General features: G+C 37.3%; 1 protein-coding gene across 1 annotated transcript in view; it reads left to right on the top strand.

The window, feature by feature from the left end:
* The window catches only part of DLD (dihydrolipoamide dehydrogenase), a 31295-nt gene that overhangs the window by 7101 nt on the left and 4456 nt on the right, over nucleotides 1-19738 (top strand). The window contains 6 exon segments of the mRNA NM_001003294.1: nucleotides 4156-4235; nucleotides 4727-4795; nucleotides 5594-5663; nucleotides 7230-7330; nucleotides 7722-7865; nucleotides 8246-8347. Of these exon segments, the coding sequence (NP_001003294.1) occupies nucleotides 4156-4235; nucleotides 4727-4795; nucleotides 5594-5663; nucleotides 7230-7330; nucleotides 7722-7865; nucleotides 8246-8347 (566 nt within the window).

Here is a 19738-nt window from a genome sequence, read left to right as displayed (position 1 = left end):
TAGCTCACTGCCTGATACAGAGTGTAGTATCAAATTGGTAGATATTATCTCAGACTGACTTCTTAGTATACATCTTGCAACTAATTTATTCTGTAATTGATTTGTAACTTGACACCTTGACTTCAGTGGTAGCCTTGATAACATGGTGTGCTTACTTACCTCACAAGGATATAATAAGTAACATTCGTAGAATATTCCCCCCCCCTCCTATCTTTTCTCCTTCAGTTCATTTCATGGCATTAACTGCTATTTCTGTTGAAGTTAAACACCCCTAATTGTACCCCAGTATTTTCTAAAGAATTGACCTGGTAGCTTTCTCAGGATCTTTTACCACCGCCTAAAATCCACATTGCTATTCAACTGTCTTCTGCCATTATTTCTAACATAGTCCTCTTCCTCTCATGATATCAGTATGTATATCCTGTTCAGTTTTTCTTTTTCACTCTTAAAAGTCTAATGCTAATTTTGTAAAATTTTCCATCAGGTAGTCCTTGGTCTGTTTCATTGTACTATTTGTCTATATCTGTTTTTTTTTTTTTTTAAAGATTTTATTTATTCATAAGAGACAGAGGGGCAGAGACACAGGCAGAGAGAGAGAGAGAGAGAGATAGAGAGAGGGGAAGAGACACACAGGCAGAGGGAGAAGCAGGCTCCATGCAGGGAACTTGATGTGGGACTCCAGGATTATGCCCTAGGCCGAAGGCAGGCGCCAAACGTTGAGCCACCCAGGGATCCCCCTATATCCTGTTTTTTAAAATTGTATGTGAAAACCCAACTGAGAAATGCTCTTTGACAAGGGGATGGTGAGTCAGAAAAATGTGTTGTAAATTTTCACTTGTGAGAGCCAGCTGGTTGGTTTTTCCAACATTTTGTGAAAAATTGCAGACATTTGGAAAAGTTGTAAGAATTTTACAGTGAACACTCTTAGATTCTTCCACTAACATTTGACTGTTCTTAAAATATTGCATATCTGTTGGTCCATTTATCTATTAGTCCATTTTATTTTTTTTTATACGTTTCAAAGTATATTGCAGAGATCCTGTAAATACTGGCTTGTTTCTGAATGTTTGTCACTGAATCACCCCTTCCTATATTCTCAGCTGACTGATCTTTACATAAAGACTTTATTTTTTTCCCTTCTTTTTCTGTGCTCCCTAGCACGTTAGTGGTATTCTGGTGGAATGGTACATCTAGTATCTTCAGTGAGAGGTGAATAGTTTTGAATTTCTGTCATTTTGTATAGTTGAAAAAAAATATCTAAGATCACATTGGGAAATGAAACTAAACTGTTTTGGCCTTTCTGTATTTAAATTTACTCCATAAACATATATTTTAATCATAAAAGATGCTGAAAATTCAGCAACGAAACCTGTTTTTGTAGCTTGTGTTTCATTACTGTGTATTAAAAATTAGAACCCAAATTTAAGGGATACTGTTTAGGACATCATTTGGTTCAAAACTTGAAAATACATGTTGTGCCCAAGATTGCGAATCTGAGAAACCACCAAGGAGCCGACACCGATGCAAACACACGAGGGTTTAACAAGCTCAAGCTTGGGTCCAAGTATACCCGACACAGCGGAGCAGGGGCTTGGACCATGAGGCTAAGAGGCGTAGCAGCTTTATAGGGGCTAGTGGCCAATGGGATTGTAACACACATGGAAAGTTGCACAGTCATGTCAGTCCGCACGCAGGTGGCCAATTGAATCACAATTTACCCTATAGTGACCATTTGAACTGGCCTATCCCTCTGGTCGGAATTGGCGGCAGTTTTGGTGGGCACAAGGCGGGGTTACATTTTTATGAGCTGATTTCCAGTAAGGTTGTGCTCAGCGGCTTGACTAGGGTGGGGAAGCGCCTTAAGCAATAAGCAGGTCATGGGGGGGGTCATACAGGAGATGGCGGGTGTAGCACAAAATGGAGTTAGTCCTACTCTGCTTGTCCAGGGGTAGGGGATTTTTGTTAAATTTCCTGGGTCCCACATACACATTTTATTATATACTTAATTCTAAACATGCATCAAGGAACCAAGTAGTGTAGCCAAAGAGCACAAATAGATCAGTGAAAATTGATGGAATACTTTTTTCATGTATTGGAGTAGCTGTATATCTTTTTATGTACTGAATAATCCTAATTATTATCTAATTATTATCTGATATAACCAAGGAGAATCAGTCCTTTTATTTATTCAGTAGGAAGGGTTCTTGGATTTTTTTTTTTTTCACTTGGATAACTTTAGTTCTGTGGTTCTTTTCAGGAGAGCAAAAGTTTTTTTTGATCAAAGTAGCACTCTCATCCCCTGGGGGCGATGGGTGGGTATTTTGTTGGGGGGGGGGGTGATCAGAAATTAAATTGCTAGCTTCGTAGGTCAGAATATGGTTCTCATATAGCAAGTACTTACTATGTATGTTCCAGATACTAGGCTAAGCTATTTATGTATATTATTTTATTCTGTATTATAACCCTATGAAAGAGGTTTTTTGTATTCTTTATTTTGCAGATAGGGCAATGGAAGGTAGAGGAGGTTAAACTACTCCCTTCCGGTCAGAAAGCTAGTAATTACAATGCTTGATTATTGCTTTTAGGATTTTAGTTGATAGTACTTTGTTTTTTTTGTTTTTTTTTTTTTTTTTTTTTTTAAAGATTTGCTTATTTATTCATGAGAGTCTGGTAGAGACATAGATAGGCAGAGGGAGAAGCAGGCTCCCTGTGGGGAGCGTGATGCGGAACTTGATCCCAGAATCCCTGTGTCATGACCTGATCCAAAGGCAGATGCTCAACTACTGAGCCACCCAGGCATCCCAGTTTATGAGTTCATTTTTTAATTTTAATTTTTTTTTAGTTTATGATAGCTTAAATTTAAGAATAGAATACTGTTGAATATTGGAATGACCACTGGAAGTAGTCAAAAGACAAAAAGCTTACTTTTGTCTCTGCCATTCACTTTCTAAGTGACTTTGGGCAAGTTAATTGACTTCTCTGAACCTAGTGTTTCTTCTCTGAAATGTCAGTTATATGGCATTCTTTCCCTCCTAGGAAGCTCTGAGAATCAAACAGGATAGTAGGTGTGAAAATGTATTATAAACTGTTAAATGCTTGGAGTTGTAAAGACAGTAGAGGAGGAGGAGAAGGGAGACTGTCTCCTAACTCTTAAAATTGATTATAGCATTGTTTGAAGTTGGCTTGAGAACAATGGGAATAATTGGACTTTTCCATTTGTATTATAATTATTACATTCCTAAGGCTGCTGATAACAAAGTTCATTTTCAGTTTCGTATCTTCATACAGTAAATACCCAGAATAGTTCATTTAATGTTCTGGTTAGCATGTTAGCATACACTAAACAAAATTTACGTAAAGTTCAAAACATGTTTGCCATCCATTACAGGGAACCTGATTTTTTTCTCTATATATCTCAGAAGTAAAGTACCTGAAAACGGTGTAATCAGTCCTAAATTTATTGAGAATACTAAGGCATTATACAAATAATTGTCTTCTTTAATTCTAACATTAATCATTTAAGGCAATGTTATTGTTCCTTCATAACAGAAAAATTAAGTCCCTTGGTCATGCAACTAATAAATGGCAGAGCTGAGATTTGAAGTCTAATTCCTAGGCTTTTTCCCTCATATAGATAGGTCTTTCAGTGTCACTAATTAGCTTGTCTTGTTATTTTTAAATAAAACGCCATGGAATTTAGGAAGATACAGTGGATATAAAACTCAGATGTGGAGGTTCATGGATGGCTCAGTCAGTTGAGGGTCTGACTCCCTGGTTGTGGCTCAGGTCATGGTTGTGGGATTGATCCGAGTCAGACTCTGCACTCAGTGGCAGTTCTATTAGAGATTCTCTCTCCCTCTCCCTCTCCCTCCACCCTTCCCCCTACTCAATGCGTGTGTGCATGCTGTCTCTCTAAAAGAAATCTTAAAAAACAAAAAAAAAACCTCAGTTATTTCCATATGTCATAATGAACAAATAGAAAATGAAATTTAAAAATCTGTGCCATATTCAGGGACATCAGAGAATGTCAAGTGCCTAGTAATAAAACAGTACTGTGTAGAAAATGCTGGTTATTTTGTACTTTGTTTTTTTAATGCACTGTTTTTGGTCAGTATTAAGCAATTTACTGTTTATATCAATTTGTTTTTATTGTAGTCGATGCTGATGTAACGGTGATAGGTTCTGGTCCTGGAGGATATGTCGCTGCTATTAAAGCTGCCCAGTTGGGCTTCAAGGTAAGGTTTAGACTAAATGAGGTGGTGATTCATTTTTATTTGGGAAGACTTCATCATATTCACAAAGTGCTCTGCACATAAATAGTAATGGTAAATAATTTCTTTATTCTATAAGTTATATTTAGGCCTGAGACAAATGAAGAGGGTTATCCCGTTGCATTGCTCTCATGAAATAGTGAAGTCCATTATTCTCCCCTCCCCACTATACTTTGTACATTTGGCTTCTAATTCCAAAGAAGCTATGGTAATAGAAATAAAGCATGTGTTTCATAATGTTAAACAAAAATGTCTTTGAGCATAATTCACTTTTGGGTTAGCCTGCATTTAGCGTTACTTGTGAAATGATGAATTTTAAAGGACTGTATTTCATTCTCACAAACACAGCTTCAGTAACTTATTCTGTATAAGAATTAAGACAGATGTGTGGGAATTTTAGTGAACTGAGACACTGCAGGTTATGTGCAGTTAAATAATATTTTCTTTGGTTGTAGACAGTCTGCGTTGAGAAAAATGAAACATTGGGTGGAACATGCTTGAATGTTGGTTGTATTCCTTCAAAGGTGAGCATATGTTTTGTACAGTGCAGAGGTGTTCTTCATTAGCTGCCAATTAGAGGAATGTATTAGGACTAGAACATTATTAGGCTAATACAGTTACTAAAAATAAACAACTGTGGTTGATGAAAAACATGTTTTCCTTGGTAAGGCTTAAACAGTGCTGTCACCAGTCTGCCTTACATTCCTGAAATTGCTTTTTTGTCTTAGAATACCCAGCCTTTCCATTCAAATAGGCTCTCATGTTCCGTTTTTTCTTTTTTTTTTTTTTTCCTTTTTTTTTTAAAGATTTTATTTATTTATTCATGATAGTCACACAGAGAGAGACAGAGAGGCAGAGACACAGGCAGAGGGAGAAGCAGGCTCCATGCTGGGAGCCCGATGTGGGATTCGATCCTGGGTCTCCAGGATCGTGCCCCGGGCCAAAGGCAGGCGCCAAACTGCTGCGCCACCCAGGGATCCCTGTTCCGTTTTTTCTTTTCAGCTTTCCTTTACCAGTGAAACAGATAATCGGTAGTAAATTCTTCCTTTAGGTGTTTTATGTGTGTAGATATGACTGCCTTTTTCAATTGCCACCCTGAAGAATGTATTTATTCCTTGCTTTTAAAGTAAAGAGGTTTTGTTTTTCATTCCTGCTTGTTGAACATTTTTTATGTCATTATTCTTTGGCTTAAATTAATTACATAAGAACAGAAACTGAATTGTTGTAGTTCCTTGTACTATTCCATGTAGAGAATGTCATTTCTTGTGTTTTTTGATTGTATATCGTCTTTTTATCAACATTTGATCATTTTGTCTATTTAGGCTTTATTAAATAACTCTCATTATTACCATATGGCCCATGGGAAAGATTTTGCATCTAGGGGAATTGAAAGTAAGTATACATTTCATATTTAGCAGTATTACCAGCCATACTTGGCTTTTTCTGGCTGAAGCTTTATATATGTGTGATGAGTGTGTAATTTATGTTTTATTGAGGAAATGGTAAAAAAATGATTTTTAAAGTATAGAGAGATTTACTTAAGGCTTTAAATCCAGATTTTTACTATGATATCTTCTGTTCCTTTGAGAATTTTGGTGTGAGGTCTGTGTGTGTGTGTGTGTGTGTGTGTATATGTATGTGTGAAGAGTTTTAATTTTCTTGAAATCTGGAGATCTCTGGGTGGGGAATTGGTGCTGGATTCCTGAGTGCTTTGGGCAGATAAGGATGAAGGAATGTAGGTAGGTTGGTCTACCTTAGTTGGTAGTGACAAGAATGAGGGCGCGGGGGTACTAGCACAGTGTAAAAAGATGACCTTTCAGTTTAATTTGGTATGTCTTCTGCCATTCCTTTTGGGCTGTTTTCATTTCATTCTTTCTCACCAGTTGTTACAGGTATATCCAGAAAGAGAGGTTCCAGGAAGAACTTAAAGATACAGGGGTCGGGGGAGTATTTTTCCTTCATTTGTTTGTAGCAGTAGGTTTCTGAAAGAATGGGCTATAGTAGGCAATCCACTGGGTATAGAGGTGATACATACTACACACTAAAGCAAATAGATCAAAGTGGATGTAGGGTAGAGTCAAAGCCCACTTTCCTTAGGAAAGAAGAGACAGGCTTAGTCAAGAGGACCTGCGTGGTAGGCACATCTTCCTGTTGTAGCTCTGTGACCTCAGGTCAATCCAATCTCTCAGGGCCTCCGTTTCCTCATCTCTGAGATAACATGTTGGTTCCATGGGCCAATTGCTATGATATCCCACTTCCAAAGTGTTGAGCAGCTTTATATTCTTATATTGTTGATTCAGATTTGTGAATAATATGAGTGATTAATTCCAGTTTAGTAAACTTTTATATTAAGTTTCTGTATTTAAAGTTTTCAGATGAGCATTTGTGTTGTTTCATAAAATTGTTTCTTTTTATTTACAATTCAGGTGATGTTTTACTTTGCCATTTCTATTTAAATCACATCTAGACTTAACATCAAAAGGTGTCTGGAGAACATGTTGCCACAGTGGGATATAATGTTTATTTTAGACTGCATTTTTCCCAAAGGTGGACTTTTTACAATGATAGGTTCTATTTATTGGAATATGATGCTGTTGGCCTTTTTGCCTGCTACAATTTTTGTATTAGTTATTACACTTATAAGTTTTATTTATTTATTTTTAAAGATTTTTATTCATAAGAAACACAGATGGGCAGAGACCTAAGGAGAGGGAGAGGCAGGCTCCCTCTGTGGAGCCTGATGTGGGACTCAGTCCTGGGCCTCAGGATCACACCCTGAGCTGAAGACAGATGCTCAACTGCTGAGCCACCCAGGTCTCCTTACACTTAAGAGTTTTAATACTGCCTTTTTTTACGGTTCTGTAAGCATAGGCTGAAATTTTCCACATCTTGATTAGTGAAAAATATATTGCTTCAGATAGTTAGCAAAGGACTAAACATTTGTTTAACAAACTACAGTGTCTGAAGTTCGCTTGAATTTGGAGAAGATGATGGAGCAGAAGAGTACAGCAGTAAAAGCTTTAACTGGTGGAATTGCCCACTTATTCAAACAGAATAAGGTCAGTGTTTTATCGTGCAGACGTCTGGTTTATTTTACGTACACATTAAACATTATGCTGATAGAGTGATGCTGTTAGAACTTGGCTTCTGGGGTTTGTTTTTCTTTTTTTTTGGTGGTTTTGTTTTTGTTTTTGTTTTGGTGGTTTTGTTGTTTTGTTTTGTTTTTGCTGGAGGGATTTATTTTAAAACTGTATGTTAACCTGAGATGGATTTCCCTGACATATAGAACAAATATTTGCGGCTCCATGCGTGGCCTTACTAAATAAGTAAGGAAGCATTTTGTATTGGATGTATTATTTAATAGAGTACTTTTTTCCCTATTAATCATGTTTTTTTTTATCACAGAAATCATTTTAAACTTTGTAAATCTATAAACATTATCTTATAAAGGTTGTTCACGTAAATGGATATGGAAAGATAACTGGCAAAAATCAGGTCACTGCAAAGAAAGCTGATGGCAGCACTCAAGTTATTGATACAAAGAACATTCTTATAGCTACAGGTTCAGAAGTTACTCCTTTTCCTGGAATTACGGTATGCTTTTTACAAGTGTTACAACCTCCCTTTATTCATGCTATTTATGAACTGTGAAAAGTTTCTGACTGAAATACTATATGTTGACAGTCATTCAGCTTTGGCAAGCTGTCTTTATTCTGCAGTAATTTTGACTGGAAATAGAACACTTTATATTAAGATGAATTTGAATTTGTTATGAAGTTAAAACTGACCATTTTGTTTCGAAATACCAAATGATGAAATTTTGAGTGTTTTTAGTGGGATTTGGTAAAATTGAGTGTATGGATTGAAGTCATAGATACCTCAAAATAAATAAATGTCTTAGTATTTTTTGTGAGGTCAGTTGATAAATCAGTAGGTTTTTCCAAATAATTTTGATTGTATATGTTTTATTATAGATTGATGAAGATACAATAGTGTCATCTACAGGTGCTTTATCTTTAAAAAAAGTTCCAGAAAAGATGGTTGTCATTGGTGCAGGAGTAATAGGTGTAGAATTGGTAAGTAATGCTTTTTATTTTCTAACTGCTTTCATGGAGTTGGAAGGGACTTAATGGTCTATTTGATTCTTTGTACAGCATTGCAAGCAGATCAGCATTGAGTTTTGCATATATACTTCTAGTCATTAGACTTTGCAAGATAACTTATTTATGTAAGCATTGTAGTTATTAGAATAATCTTTTATTTTGAAATCTGCTTCCCTGTATCTGCCACCCTTCCTGTTCCCTAGAACTGAATTGATTTTTTTAAAAGTCTGATGGTCTTTCAGATACATCTCATGGCCCTTCAGTTATTCAGAAGATTGTTCTCATTCTGAGCAAATTGCATTTTAGATATGACTTACCTGGCTCTTCCCTTCCCCTCCATCCTCATCTTGATCCCTCTTAAGTTCTGTCAAACTATTGGAATTCTCTGACTACCTTGCCATTTCATGCTTTCTGCCTGTTGATTTCTCCCTTCCTGTCCATCTGGTGACTTTCCTGTATTACCAGTGACCTCTCGATTTTTAAAAAAGATTTTATTTATTTGAGAGCGAGCACAGAAGTTGGCGGGGTGGGGAGGTGGGCAGAGGGAGAGTGAGAAGCACGCTTCCTGCTGAACAGAGACCATCACCCCCCACACACACACACACACCCCATCCCCCACCCACCCCTCACACACGTACACACACACAAGGCTCAATCCCAGGGTCCTGAGCCAAAGGCAGGCACTTAACCAACTAAGCCACCCAGGAGCCCCCCTTCTGTCCATTTTAAGGTATCCTTTGTCAGAGCTGTTTTACCTTGGTATCACAAAGAACTCCTACTTCTGCAGTCACAAATCCAGACATTTTATTCTAACCATAACATTCTTTCCTCTCTTACTCAGTTATTCTCAACATATAGGCAGTTTAACTTTATCAGGTGCTCTAGTCCTTAGGTCCCTCTGTGTTTTTGCTCTCATTTCCTGTCTTGACTGCTTTCCTGATGTGCTTAGACTCCATAGTCCATCACTGTAGCTGCTCTTCTTGAGTCCCTTACCTATTTGTTGCATCATCACACACCTGCTTGGCACAACTGTAGTCCTGAATAAATTCATCTGTCTGCTTTTTTTTTTTAATTGAAGTATAGTTGACATACAATGTTATATTAGTTTTAGGTATACAGCATAGCGATCCCATGACTATATATTTTGCTGTGCTCACCACAAATGTAGCTGTTATCTGTCTCTATATAACACTATTAAAATACTATTGACTATATTACTTCCTATGCTGTACCATTTATCCCTATGACACTGATTTTGTAACTGGAAGCCTGTACTGCCCACTCCCTTTGACCTATTTTGCCAGTTCTCCCCCTCCCCTCCTCCCTTCTCACCTCCGGCAACCACTAGTTCTGTGTATTTACAGGTCTGTTTCTGCTTTTTTCGTTCAGTTGTTTGTTTTGAGATTCCACATATAAGTGAAATCATATGGTATTTGTCTTTGTCTGACTTCATTTCACTTAGCATAATACCCTCCATGTCCATTCATGTTGTCACAGATGGGAAGAATCCATTCTTTTTATGGCTGAATAGTATTCTACTGTATATATAGGTACATCTTTATCCATTTATCTATCAATGGACACTTGGGTTGCTTCCATATCTAGGCTGTTGTAAATATGCTGCATTAAACAAGAGGTGCATATATCTTTTTGAATTAGTGTTTTCATTGTTTTTGGGTGAATATTCATCAGATTACTGGGTCGTATGGTATTTTTATTTTTAATTTTTTTGAGGAACCTCCATACTGTCTTCCACAGTGGCTGCACCAATTTACATTCCCATCAATAGTGCATGAGGGTTTGTTTTTCTCCAGGTCTTTGCTAACGCTTATTATTTCTCACTTTTCAGTGCTGGCCATTCTGACAGGTATAAGGTGATATCTCATTGTGGTTTTGATGTGCATATTGATGTAATGGTTAGTAATGTTGAGCATCTTTTTATGTGTCTTTTGGCCATTTGTATGTCTTTGGAACAGTATTCAGATCTTCTGCCTGTTTTTTAATTGCATTATTTATATTTTTGATGTTGAGTTGTGTAAATTCTTTTTGATATTCTTTATAGGATATATTATTTGTGAATTTCTTCTTCCATTAAGTTAGATTGCCTTTTTGTTTTCTTCATGATTTCCTTTGCTGTACAAAAGCTTTTTATCTTGGTGTAGTCTCAGTTTATTTTTGCTTTTGTTTCCCTGTCTGAGGAGATCGATCTAGGAAAATATTGCTAAGACTTATGTCAGAGAAATTACTAGGTATGTTCTCTGCTAGAAATCTTACGGTTTCAGGTCTTAAATTAGTTCTTTAATCCACTTTGAGTTTATATTTTTGTGTGATGTAAGAAAGTGATCCAGTTTCATTCTTTGGAGTATGGCTGTCCGGTTTTCCCAACACCATTTATTGAAGAGACAGTCTTTTCCCATTGTATATTCTTGTTTCCTTTATCATAGACTCATTGACCATATAAACATAGGTTTATTCCTGGGCTTTCTAGTTTGTCCTATTGATCTGTGTCTCTCTTTGCCATTAATAGATTTTTTTTTGATTATTATTGTTTTGTAGTAGATCTTGAAATCTGGCATTTTAGAATTATTTGTTTTAGTTCTGTGAAAATTACTGTTGATATTTTAATAGATCTTGCATTCCGTCTGTGGATAGCTTTGGGGAATGTGGACATTTTAACAATATGTTCTTCTAGTCTATGAGCATGGTAGATCTTTCATTAATGTTTTGAAATTTTCAGCGTGTAGGTCTTTTACCTCCTTGGTTAAGTTTACTTGAGGTATATTATTTTTTTGGTTGCAATTGTAAATGGAATTGTTTCCTTAATTTTTCTTTCTGCCACTTTGTTATTAGTGTATAGAAATGGAACCAATTTATGTATATTGATTTTGGTATTCTGCAACTTCACTGAATCCATTTATTCTGATAGTTTTTTGGTGGAGTTTTTAGGGTTTTTTTTTTGTAGAGTGTCATGTCATCTGCAAATAGTGACAGTTTTACTTACAATTTGGATGCCTTTTATTTCTTGTCTGATTGCTGTGCCTAGGATTTCCAATGCTATGTTGAATGAAATTTTTGAGAGTGGACATCCTTCCTTGTCTTGTTCCGATCTTAGTGGAAAAGCTTTCAGTTTTTTTACCATTGAGTATGCTCTTATTTGTGGGTTTGTCATATATGACCTTTTTTATGTTGAGGTATGTTCCCTCTAAACTTTGTTGAGAGTTTTTATCATGAACAAATGTTGAATTTTGTCAGGTGTTTTTTTCTGCATTTATTGAGATGATCATATGATTTTTATTCTTCATTTTATTAATGTGGTGTGTCCTATTGATTTGAGGATTTTTAAAAAAGATTTATTTATTCATGAGAGACAGAGAGAGAGAGAGGGAGGGAGGGAGGAGAGACAGAGACATAGGCAGAGGGAGAAGCAGGCTCCTCACAGGGAGCCCAGTGTGGGACTCGATCCCTGAATCCTGAGTTCACACCCTGAGCTGAAGGCAGCCGCTCAACTGTTGAGCCAGCCAGGTGTCCTTGATTTGAGGATATTGAACCATCTCCAGAATAAATCTAATTTCTTCATGGTGAATCACCCTTTTAATCGGTATTTTGAAATTAGTTGCCAAGATTTGTTTTGGATTTTTGCATCTATTCATAGGGATGTTATTCTGTAGTTTTCTTTTTTTTAAGTGTCTTTGTCTGGTTTTGGTATCAGAGTAATGCTGGTCTCCTAGAATAAATTTGAAGCTTCCTATTCTGTTTTTGGGATAGTTGGAGGAAGATAGGTTTTAACTCTTTTTTAAATGTTTGTTAGAATTTACCTGTTACTCCATCTGGTCCTGGACTTTGTTTGTTGGGAGGCTTTTGATTACTGATTCAATTTTGTTGCTAGTAATTGATCTGTTCATTTTTTATTTCTTCCTGATTTAGTTTTGGGTGATGTTTCTAGAAATTTAATGCTTTCTTCTGTGTTGTTTGTCCAGTTTGTTGGCATGTGATTTTTCGTTGTAGTCTTTTACAATCCTTTGTAATTCTGTGCTATTGGTTTTCACTTTTCTTTCTCATTTCATTTATTTGGGCCCTCTCTTTTTTTTCTTGAGCCTGGCTAAAGGTTTATCTATTTTATTTTTAGAAACAGACAAAAATCAAACTGAGAGCTGTTTCTTTTTAAAAGATTTTATTTATTTATTTGACAGCACAAGCAGGGGAATAGCAGACCGAGAGAGAAGCAGGCCCCCTGCAGAGCAGGGACCCTGTGTGGAGCTGGGATCATGACCTGAGCCAGAGGTCATGGCTTAACTGAGCCACTCAGGCACTCTATTTCATTTATTTCTGCTCTGATTTTTCCTTCCTTTTACCCATGTTGGGCTTTGCTCTTTTTCCAGTTTCTTTTGTAAGGCTTAATTGAGATTTTTCTTGTTTCTTGGCTATGTCACTATCAATTTCCATCTTAGAACTGCTTTCCCTGTGTGCCAGTGATTTTGGACCATTATGTTTTAGTTTTCATTTGTCTCCATGTGTGTTTTTATTTTTTTCCTTTCTTTGTTGTATAGTAGCATGTTCTTTAGCCTCTACATGGTGTTTTTTTTCTTGTAATTGACTTACAGTTGTCAGAAAAGATGCTTGAAATGATTTTAATCTTAAATTTGGGGAGACTTTTTTCGTGACCTAACATGTGATCTCTCCTGGAGAATGTTCCATATGCACTTGAAACGAATGTATTTTGTTGGTTTTGGATGGAATGTTCTGTATGTATCTGTTATGTTCATCTAGTCTAATGTCTTATTCAAAGACATGATTTCCGGGACGCCTGGGTGGCTCAGTGGTTGAGCGCTTGCCTTTGGCCCAGGGTGTGATCCTGGAGACCCCGGATCGAGTCCCGCATCGGGGTCCTTGCATGGAGCCTGCTTCTGCCTCTGCTTGTGTCTCTGCCTCTCTCTCTCTGTGTCTCCCCCTGTTCTCTGCATGGTCCCTCTGTCCTTTGTTGTACAGAAGCTGTTCAGTCATTCCTCAGTTCTTCAGGAGGTGCTGTGTAATGTAGATGTAAACCCCATCTGTCTGTGGCAGGTGAATTCAGTCTTCTATGCTGCCATCTTGGACACTTCTGGACTTTTATATCTAAGCGCCCATCAGCATCTCTACTTACAGGTCTCACAGACGCTGGGTTCAGTAAATTTATAACTTAACCTTTCCTTCTTCCTCTTCATTCTTTCAACCCCAAATAAACAAAAACTATTTCTTAATATTTCTCATCTCAGTGAGTCATACTGCCATTCATCTAGAAGCATAAGCTGGAAGTTTGGGAATTACACATGATTTGTGTCATGTCATCGTGCCTCATATGAAGCCAGTCAGCAGGTCCTAACATGATGCTTCAAGACCCGTATTTCATGAATATAGCTGCTTCTTTTGACACATCTACTTGATCCCATTTTGGGCCAGTGTCATTTCTTACTCTAACTCTCTGACTTCTTTCATCCTTTTCTAATCTCCCCAGAGTGGCTGAACTCCTCTCCTGTAACACGAACATAAGCCTGTCTCTCTTGCTAAAAATCCTTCAATAACTAATGATAGTCATTAGGATAAATCCAAAATCTTTAATGTTGTTGAAAGGCCAGTGTGATGTGGCACTGGCTCAGTCCAGCTTTGTTTTTAGCCCCTCTCCCTCTCAAACTATGTTCTAGATATAGTGAAATACCAGTTTCTGAACTAGCTGCACCCTCTCTTTTATCTGTAGGCCTTCTATTTGGAACATGCTTTCCTCTCCCAGTCTCTGTGTTCTCAAAACCTTCCTGGACTACCCCACATGCCCTTAGGTAGTAACTCTTGCTGAGCGTCCCATTGCACCTGTACTTGCTACAGTATTTATCTCACTTAACTGATAGTACTTGTTCATTTTTCTCTCCTTCATTAAATCACCAACTGCCTGAGGGCAGAGATCATGGCTGTTTCACTGACTGCATTTTCAGCCTGTAGCACAGTGGCTGATACATACTAAATAGTCAAACGTTAGCTATTATTATTGCTGAGTAAACATTTGTTAATAAATACCTTTCAGAAGTCAGCTTGGGTGTTACCTTTTTAGCCCAGACTTCGTCTTTTTTGGAGAAAGCGCAAGTCTTTCTGTCTTTGAGTCTTTACTATATGTCTGCATCTTTGTATCAGCTACTAATTAATAAACAGTATATTCCATTTATTTGTTTATGTCTGCCTTTCCTACAGGACCATAAGTTCCTTGAAGGCAGGGACTGAGTGTCATTCATATTTCAATCTCTCTTGCTTTCCTTAATGTTACTTACCCAGATCTTGTAGATTAGCATAGCATCCATTATGTTGTCATCCTTCTGATCCAGTCTAGTCAGTCAGGGTCACTTGGAAATAGTGTTGAAAACTAAGCATAATATTCTGGATAATGGAGAGAACTTACTTTTTTGTTTTTAAGCATTTTATGTATTCATGAAAGACACCAGAGAGAGTCAGAGACACAGGCAGAGGGAGAAGCAGGCTCCCCATGGGGGGCCTGATATGGGACTTAACCCAAAACTCTGGGATCACACTCTGAGCGGAAGGCAGAGGCCCAACTGCTGAGCCACCCAGGTGTCCCGAGAACTTGTTTTTGATATGTAATCTACTTTGTTTAATGTAATCCTTCAGGATCAGTTTAATTATTTTTTCCTTTTTAAAGCATTAATTGAGCTTATAGTTAGTTGAAAACTTCACATCTTTTGCTTGAGGAATTCTTAGTTTTTAAACCTAAATAAGTAAATAAACCCAAATAAAGGATTTTGAACCTTTATCCTTGTTTAAACCTAAGGCTCACTTGTACCCATTATTCCAGTCTCTGTCTTGATTCGGTCATCCTTACACTTAACTGCCTTTTCTTGTGTGTAATTCATAAATGTGGGAAGCATGTTAACTAAAAGCATGTTGGTCTATCATCTGATCTTATATATAAGTTGGCTAATGAAACCGTCTCTGGTGTCTTTCATGTCAGTATGAAGTATTGAAAGCCATCTGACTCTACAGTTTTTAACCTGTTTATAAATATATTTAAATCTCCATTGATCCATCTCATCTAAGGGATATGAGATTTTCTTTCTTTCTTTTTTTTTATTGAAGACTTCGGTGATAAAAATACCCTATATTATTATCCAGTCCAGAAAAGCCTTCAGAAAATAGTTTGTATGACCTCTTTGGAAGACTTGAGGTAGTATCTAATGATTATCAAACCAGCTATTTAATCATCTCTTCTAGTATTTAGCAGGGGTTGACCTCTATTCCACATTTCAGAGTCTATTTTCCAGAGTCTATTCTTTTCCCTTTTGAAAATGTTAGGCAGTTTATTGCCAGTCTGGCTTCATTTGACAGTTCCCTTATACTAATTAAGTTGGCAAAGTTCACTGACTAACAGTGTGTCTGTCATCAAATTATGATCTGATTTGTTTGGAGAGTTAACTTATCAAAAATGACTAGTTCTCTTACCTTGCTTAGTATTTCATACCCTGTTCATTCCACTTTGAAAATCATACTCCTGGGTGGATAAAATGAGCAAGAAAAAGGAATAACATAGTTTTACTTTCTTTTTTTTGGTAAGTATAATAATATCCTGAAGCCATAATTCTCTTTCATTTCAGCATTTTTGCTTTTGGTTATTTTTATAAAGATTTTTTATTTTATTAAAATTTTGCTTATAAATATTTGATCTCTAGAGAGAGTGGGCACATAAGCAGGGGGAGTGTCAGGCAGAGGGAGAAGCAGGGCTTCCCCCTTCCCCCCACCCCCCAGGATCATGACCTGAGCCAAAGGCAGATGCTTAAGCTTAACCGCTTAATGGAGATAACGCACTGTACTTATTTACTTTCTCATAAAGATTAGTCATGTGACCATCTTTTTATTTTTTCATAGTTAACCTTTTTCCATACCACTTTAATGTAGTGCTTAAGAATGTAGGTTTTGGGGCAGCCGGAGTGGCTCAGCGGTTTAGCGCTGCCTTCAGTCCAGGATGTGATCCTGGAGACCCGGGATCGAGTCCCACGTCGGGTTCCCTGCATGGAGCCTGCATCTCCCTCTGCCTGTGTCTCTGCCTCTCTTTCAGTGTCTCTCATGGATAAATAAATAAATAAAATCTTAAAAAAAAAAAAAGAATGTAGGTTTTGAATCAGATTTAAATTTGAATTTTTGGGGGATTCCTGGGTGGCTCAGCGGTTTAGCACCTGCCTTTTGCCCAGGGCGCGATCCTGGAGTCCCGGGATCGAGTCCCACATCGGGCTCCCAGCATGGAGCCTGCTTCTCCCTCCTCCTGTGTCTCTGCCTCTCTCTCTCTCTATGTCTATCATAAATAAATAAATCTTTAAAAAAAATAATTAAATTTGAATTTTTGGCTCTGCCTTTTAATGACACTGTGTCCTTGTTAAATGAGTGAGCTGCTCTGAACTAGTTGATTCATCATAAAAAAATCCCCATTCTAGTAAGAGTAACTGCCTCATAGGGTTATTGTTGGGATTTAGTAAGGTAATAGATATAAAACACTTAACCCAGTGTCTGATATCTAATAAGCTTTAACACAAAGCCTGACATAATATCTGGTAGTTACTACCGGAGTTTTCCTATCTCTAAGGATTTTGAAATCCATTTTCCTAAAGAGGAAGACATTTGTCTAGCTCTCTCTCTGCTCATTGTTCCCGACTTGTTTTTTTTTTTTTTTTTTAAGATCTTATTTATTCATTCATGAGAGACACAGAGAAAGAGAGAGGCAGAGACACAGGTAGAGGGAGAAGCAGGCTCCATGCAGGGAGCCCGACGTGGGACTCCATCTCAGATCTCCAGGATCACACCCTGGGCTGGAGGCAGGGCTAAACCGCTGAGCCACCCAGGGATCTCTTGTTCCTGACTTTGAGTTCAAGATGCTGCTGCTTATCATTTCCCATTTTCTTATTATTTCTTTTTGTTGTTGGAATGTCACAAACGATTTTTGTTCTCTTTTATGGCTGAATAGTATTCTTGTGTATATATACCACATGTTCTTTTTTTCTCCCCCTCTTGTTTTTGTTGAGTTGTAATGGAATATATTATTAGTTTCATGTGTACAGTGTTGATTCAACATACTCCTACTATTTCTTACTTTGTAGTTTAGATTCAGAGGAGTGTGTCTTTGCCACCTTCATTGAGATATAGTTCATATATCCTTCACCCATTTAAAGTGTTGTACAGTTCAGTGATTTTTTTTTTTTTATTCATTAAGATTTTATTCATTCATTCATGAGAGACAGAGAGAAGCAGAAACATAGGCAGAAGGAGAAGCAGGCTCCTTGCAGGGAATCCTGTATGGGACTTGATCCCAGGACCCTGAGATCATGCCCTGAGCTGAAGGCAGACACTCAACCACTGAGCCACCCAGGCATCCCCAATGATTTTTTTTTTAAAGTATGTTCACAAAGTTGTGTAGTTGTCACCACAGTCTTAATTCCAGAGCATTTTTGTCCTCTCAGAAACAAACACCATGTCCACTGGCAGTGACTCCACATTCCTACCATTTGCAGGCCTTGGAAACCACTAACCCTCTTTCTTTGTGGAATTGCCTGTTTTGGACTTCTCTTTAAATGAGATTCATACAATATGTGGGACTTATATGTCTCTAGCTTCTTTGCTTAGCATGATGCTCTCAGGGTTCATGTATATACTCCATAGCTCTTGAGAGCCAGATACTCTGTTCTGTGGCTGTAGCCCATTTTGTTTATCCATTCATTGGTTGATGGACATTTGGCTCATTTCCACTGCAGGACTGTTTATGACTAATACTGCTGTGAACGTTTTGTCTGGACATCTGTTTTCATTTCTCTTGCGTGGATACCTAGGCATGGAATGGGAGTTCTGTGTTTAGCCTTTTGAGGAGCTCTGCTTTGCCAAGTGTACAGTGCCACAGGCCCTGTAAGTTGCTGTTGTATTTCCTGACCAGCAGTAGTAGTGGTGCCTTTTTAGAAATTTGAACCATTGTGATGTGTGTAGTAGTATCTCCTAGGGGTTTTAATTTGCATTTCTCTACTGGCTCATAATATGGAGGATCTTTTTATGGACTTATTTTTCCATCTCTGCATTGTCTTTTGTGCTGTACCTGTTTATCTTGTCTGTTTTTTTTTTTTTAATAGGGTTTTTTTTTTTGTTTATTTTGAGAGATCTTTGTGCAAAGGATATAAGTCCTTTATCATAGAGATTTTGCAAATATTTTTTTTCTCAGTCTGTGGCTTCTCTGTATTAATATTAGCTTTAGAAGAGGAGAATTTTTTGATTTTGATGTGGTCCTCTCCCCTCCCCTCCCCTCCCCTCCCCTCTCACAGTGTTGCATGACCCTAAGTGAGGGTCACTAAGATTCTTTCCTACATTTTCATCAATAAGTTTGATAGTGTTGGGTTTCACAATAAGGTTCATGATTCATTTTTAGTTAATTTTTGTATTTGCTTGTGATTGGATTTTAAGTGCCACCGTACTGCCTTTAGTTGACTCAGCTCTCATTCCCAAAACTCAGAACAATGCATAAATCTACTTGGAAAGGTCAACCTCTTATGTTAAATTACTGGATGATTTTAATACAATTGTATTAAAATTTGATTTTAGTACAAATTCTTGGAAAGGATAGGTTCATAGTTTTTCATATTTTATATAATGCTATAAAATTATGTTCATCTTGCTGATTTCACAGATAGGCATCCTGAAGTTATAATTGTTAAACTGCATGCTGGTTTTTAACATTTTAAGTTATAATTTGAATGAAAAAAATAAGCACATTTCTGTTGAGAAAATAAAATCTGAAGCCAGTTTAACATTTTATAAATACCAGTGGTTAGTAGGAGGAAGAGGCTTTTTCTCCTCAAGACCTTCCTTCCCACTTGTTCCCCTCTTCCTCCAGCAGTTCCTGTGTAGTTCATTCTCTCTTTTTTTCAAGTCTTTGCACACACGTCACTCACAGCAAAGCTTTCCCCGATGACCATGCTCTTTAAAACTACAGCCTTCCTCCTCCCAGCAGTCCTGGTTCCGCTTCCTGATTTATATTTTCTCAGAGCGCTCTACTAACCTCTCCATGAATTCTACTTATCTGCCTCATCTACCAGAGTATAAGCCCCCTGGGGGCAGCATTTCATTCATCGATGTGTGCCTAGTATATAGTAGGTGCTCAATAAATAAATGTTGCTGGAATGAACAAAAAATGAATACATGTAATATATGAAGCATATTTATGTGCCACTGTTCATTTTAAACCTCAGAGCTTCTGACAGGGACATATTAAAGAAAAACATCTGACAAATTCTTTATGATGCTTCAGTCAGTAAATATTTGCTATAGAAACCTTTATTTTTATGAGTTTTAAAAATTATT

The sequence above is a fragment of the Canis lupus genome, chromosome 18 (assembly GCF_011100685.1).
Source record: "Canis lupus familiaris isolate Mischka breed German Shepherd chromosome 18, alternate assembly UU_Cfam_GSD_1.0, whole genome shotgun sequence".
Classification (NCBI taxonomy): domain Eukaryota; kingdom Metazoa; phylum Chordata; class Mammalia; order Carnivora; family Canidae; genus Canis; species Canis lupus.
Note: the sequence above shows the minus strand (reverse complement) of the source record. Positions and strands in the feature narration are given on the sequence as shown.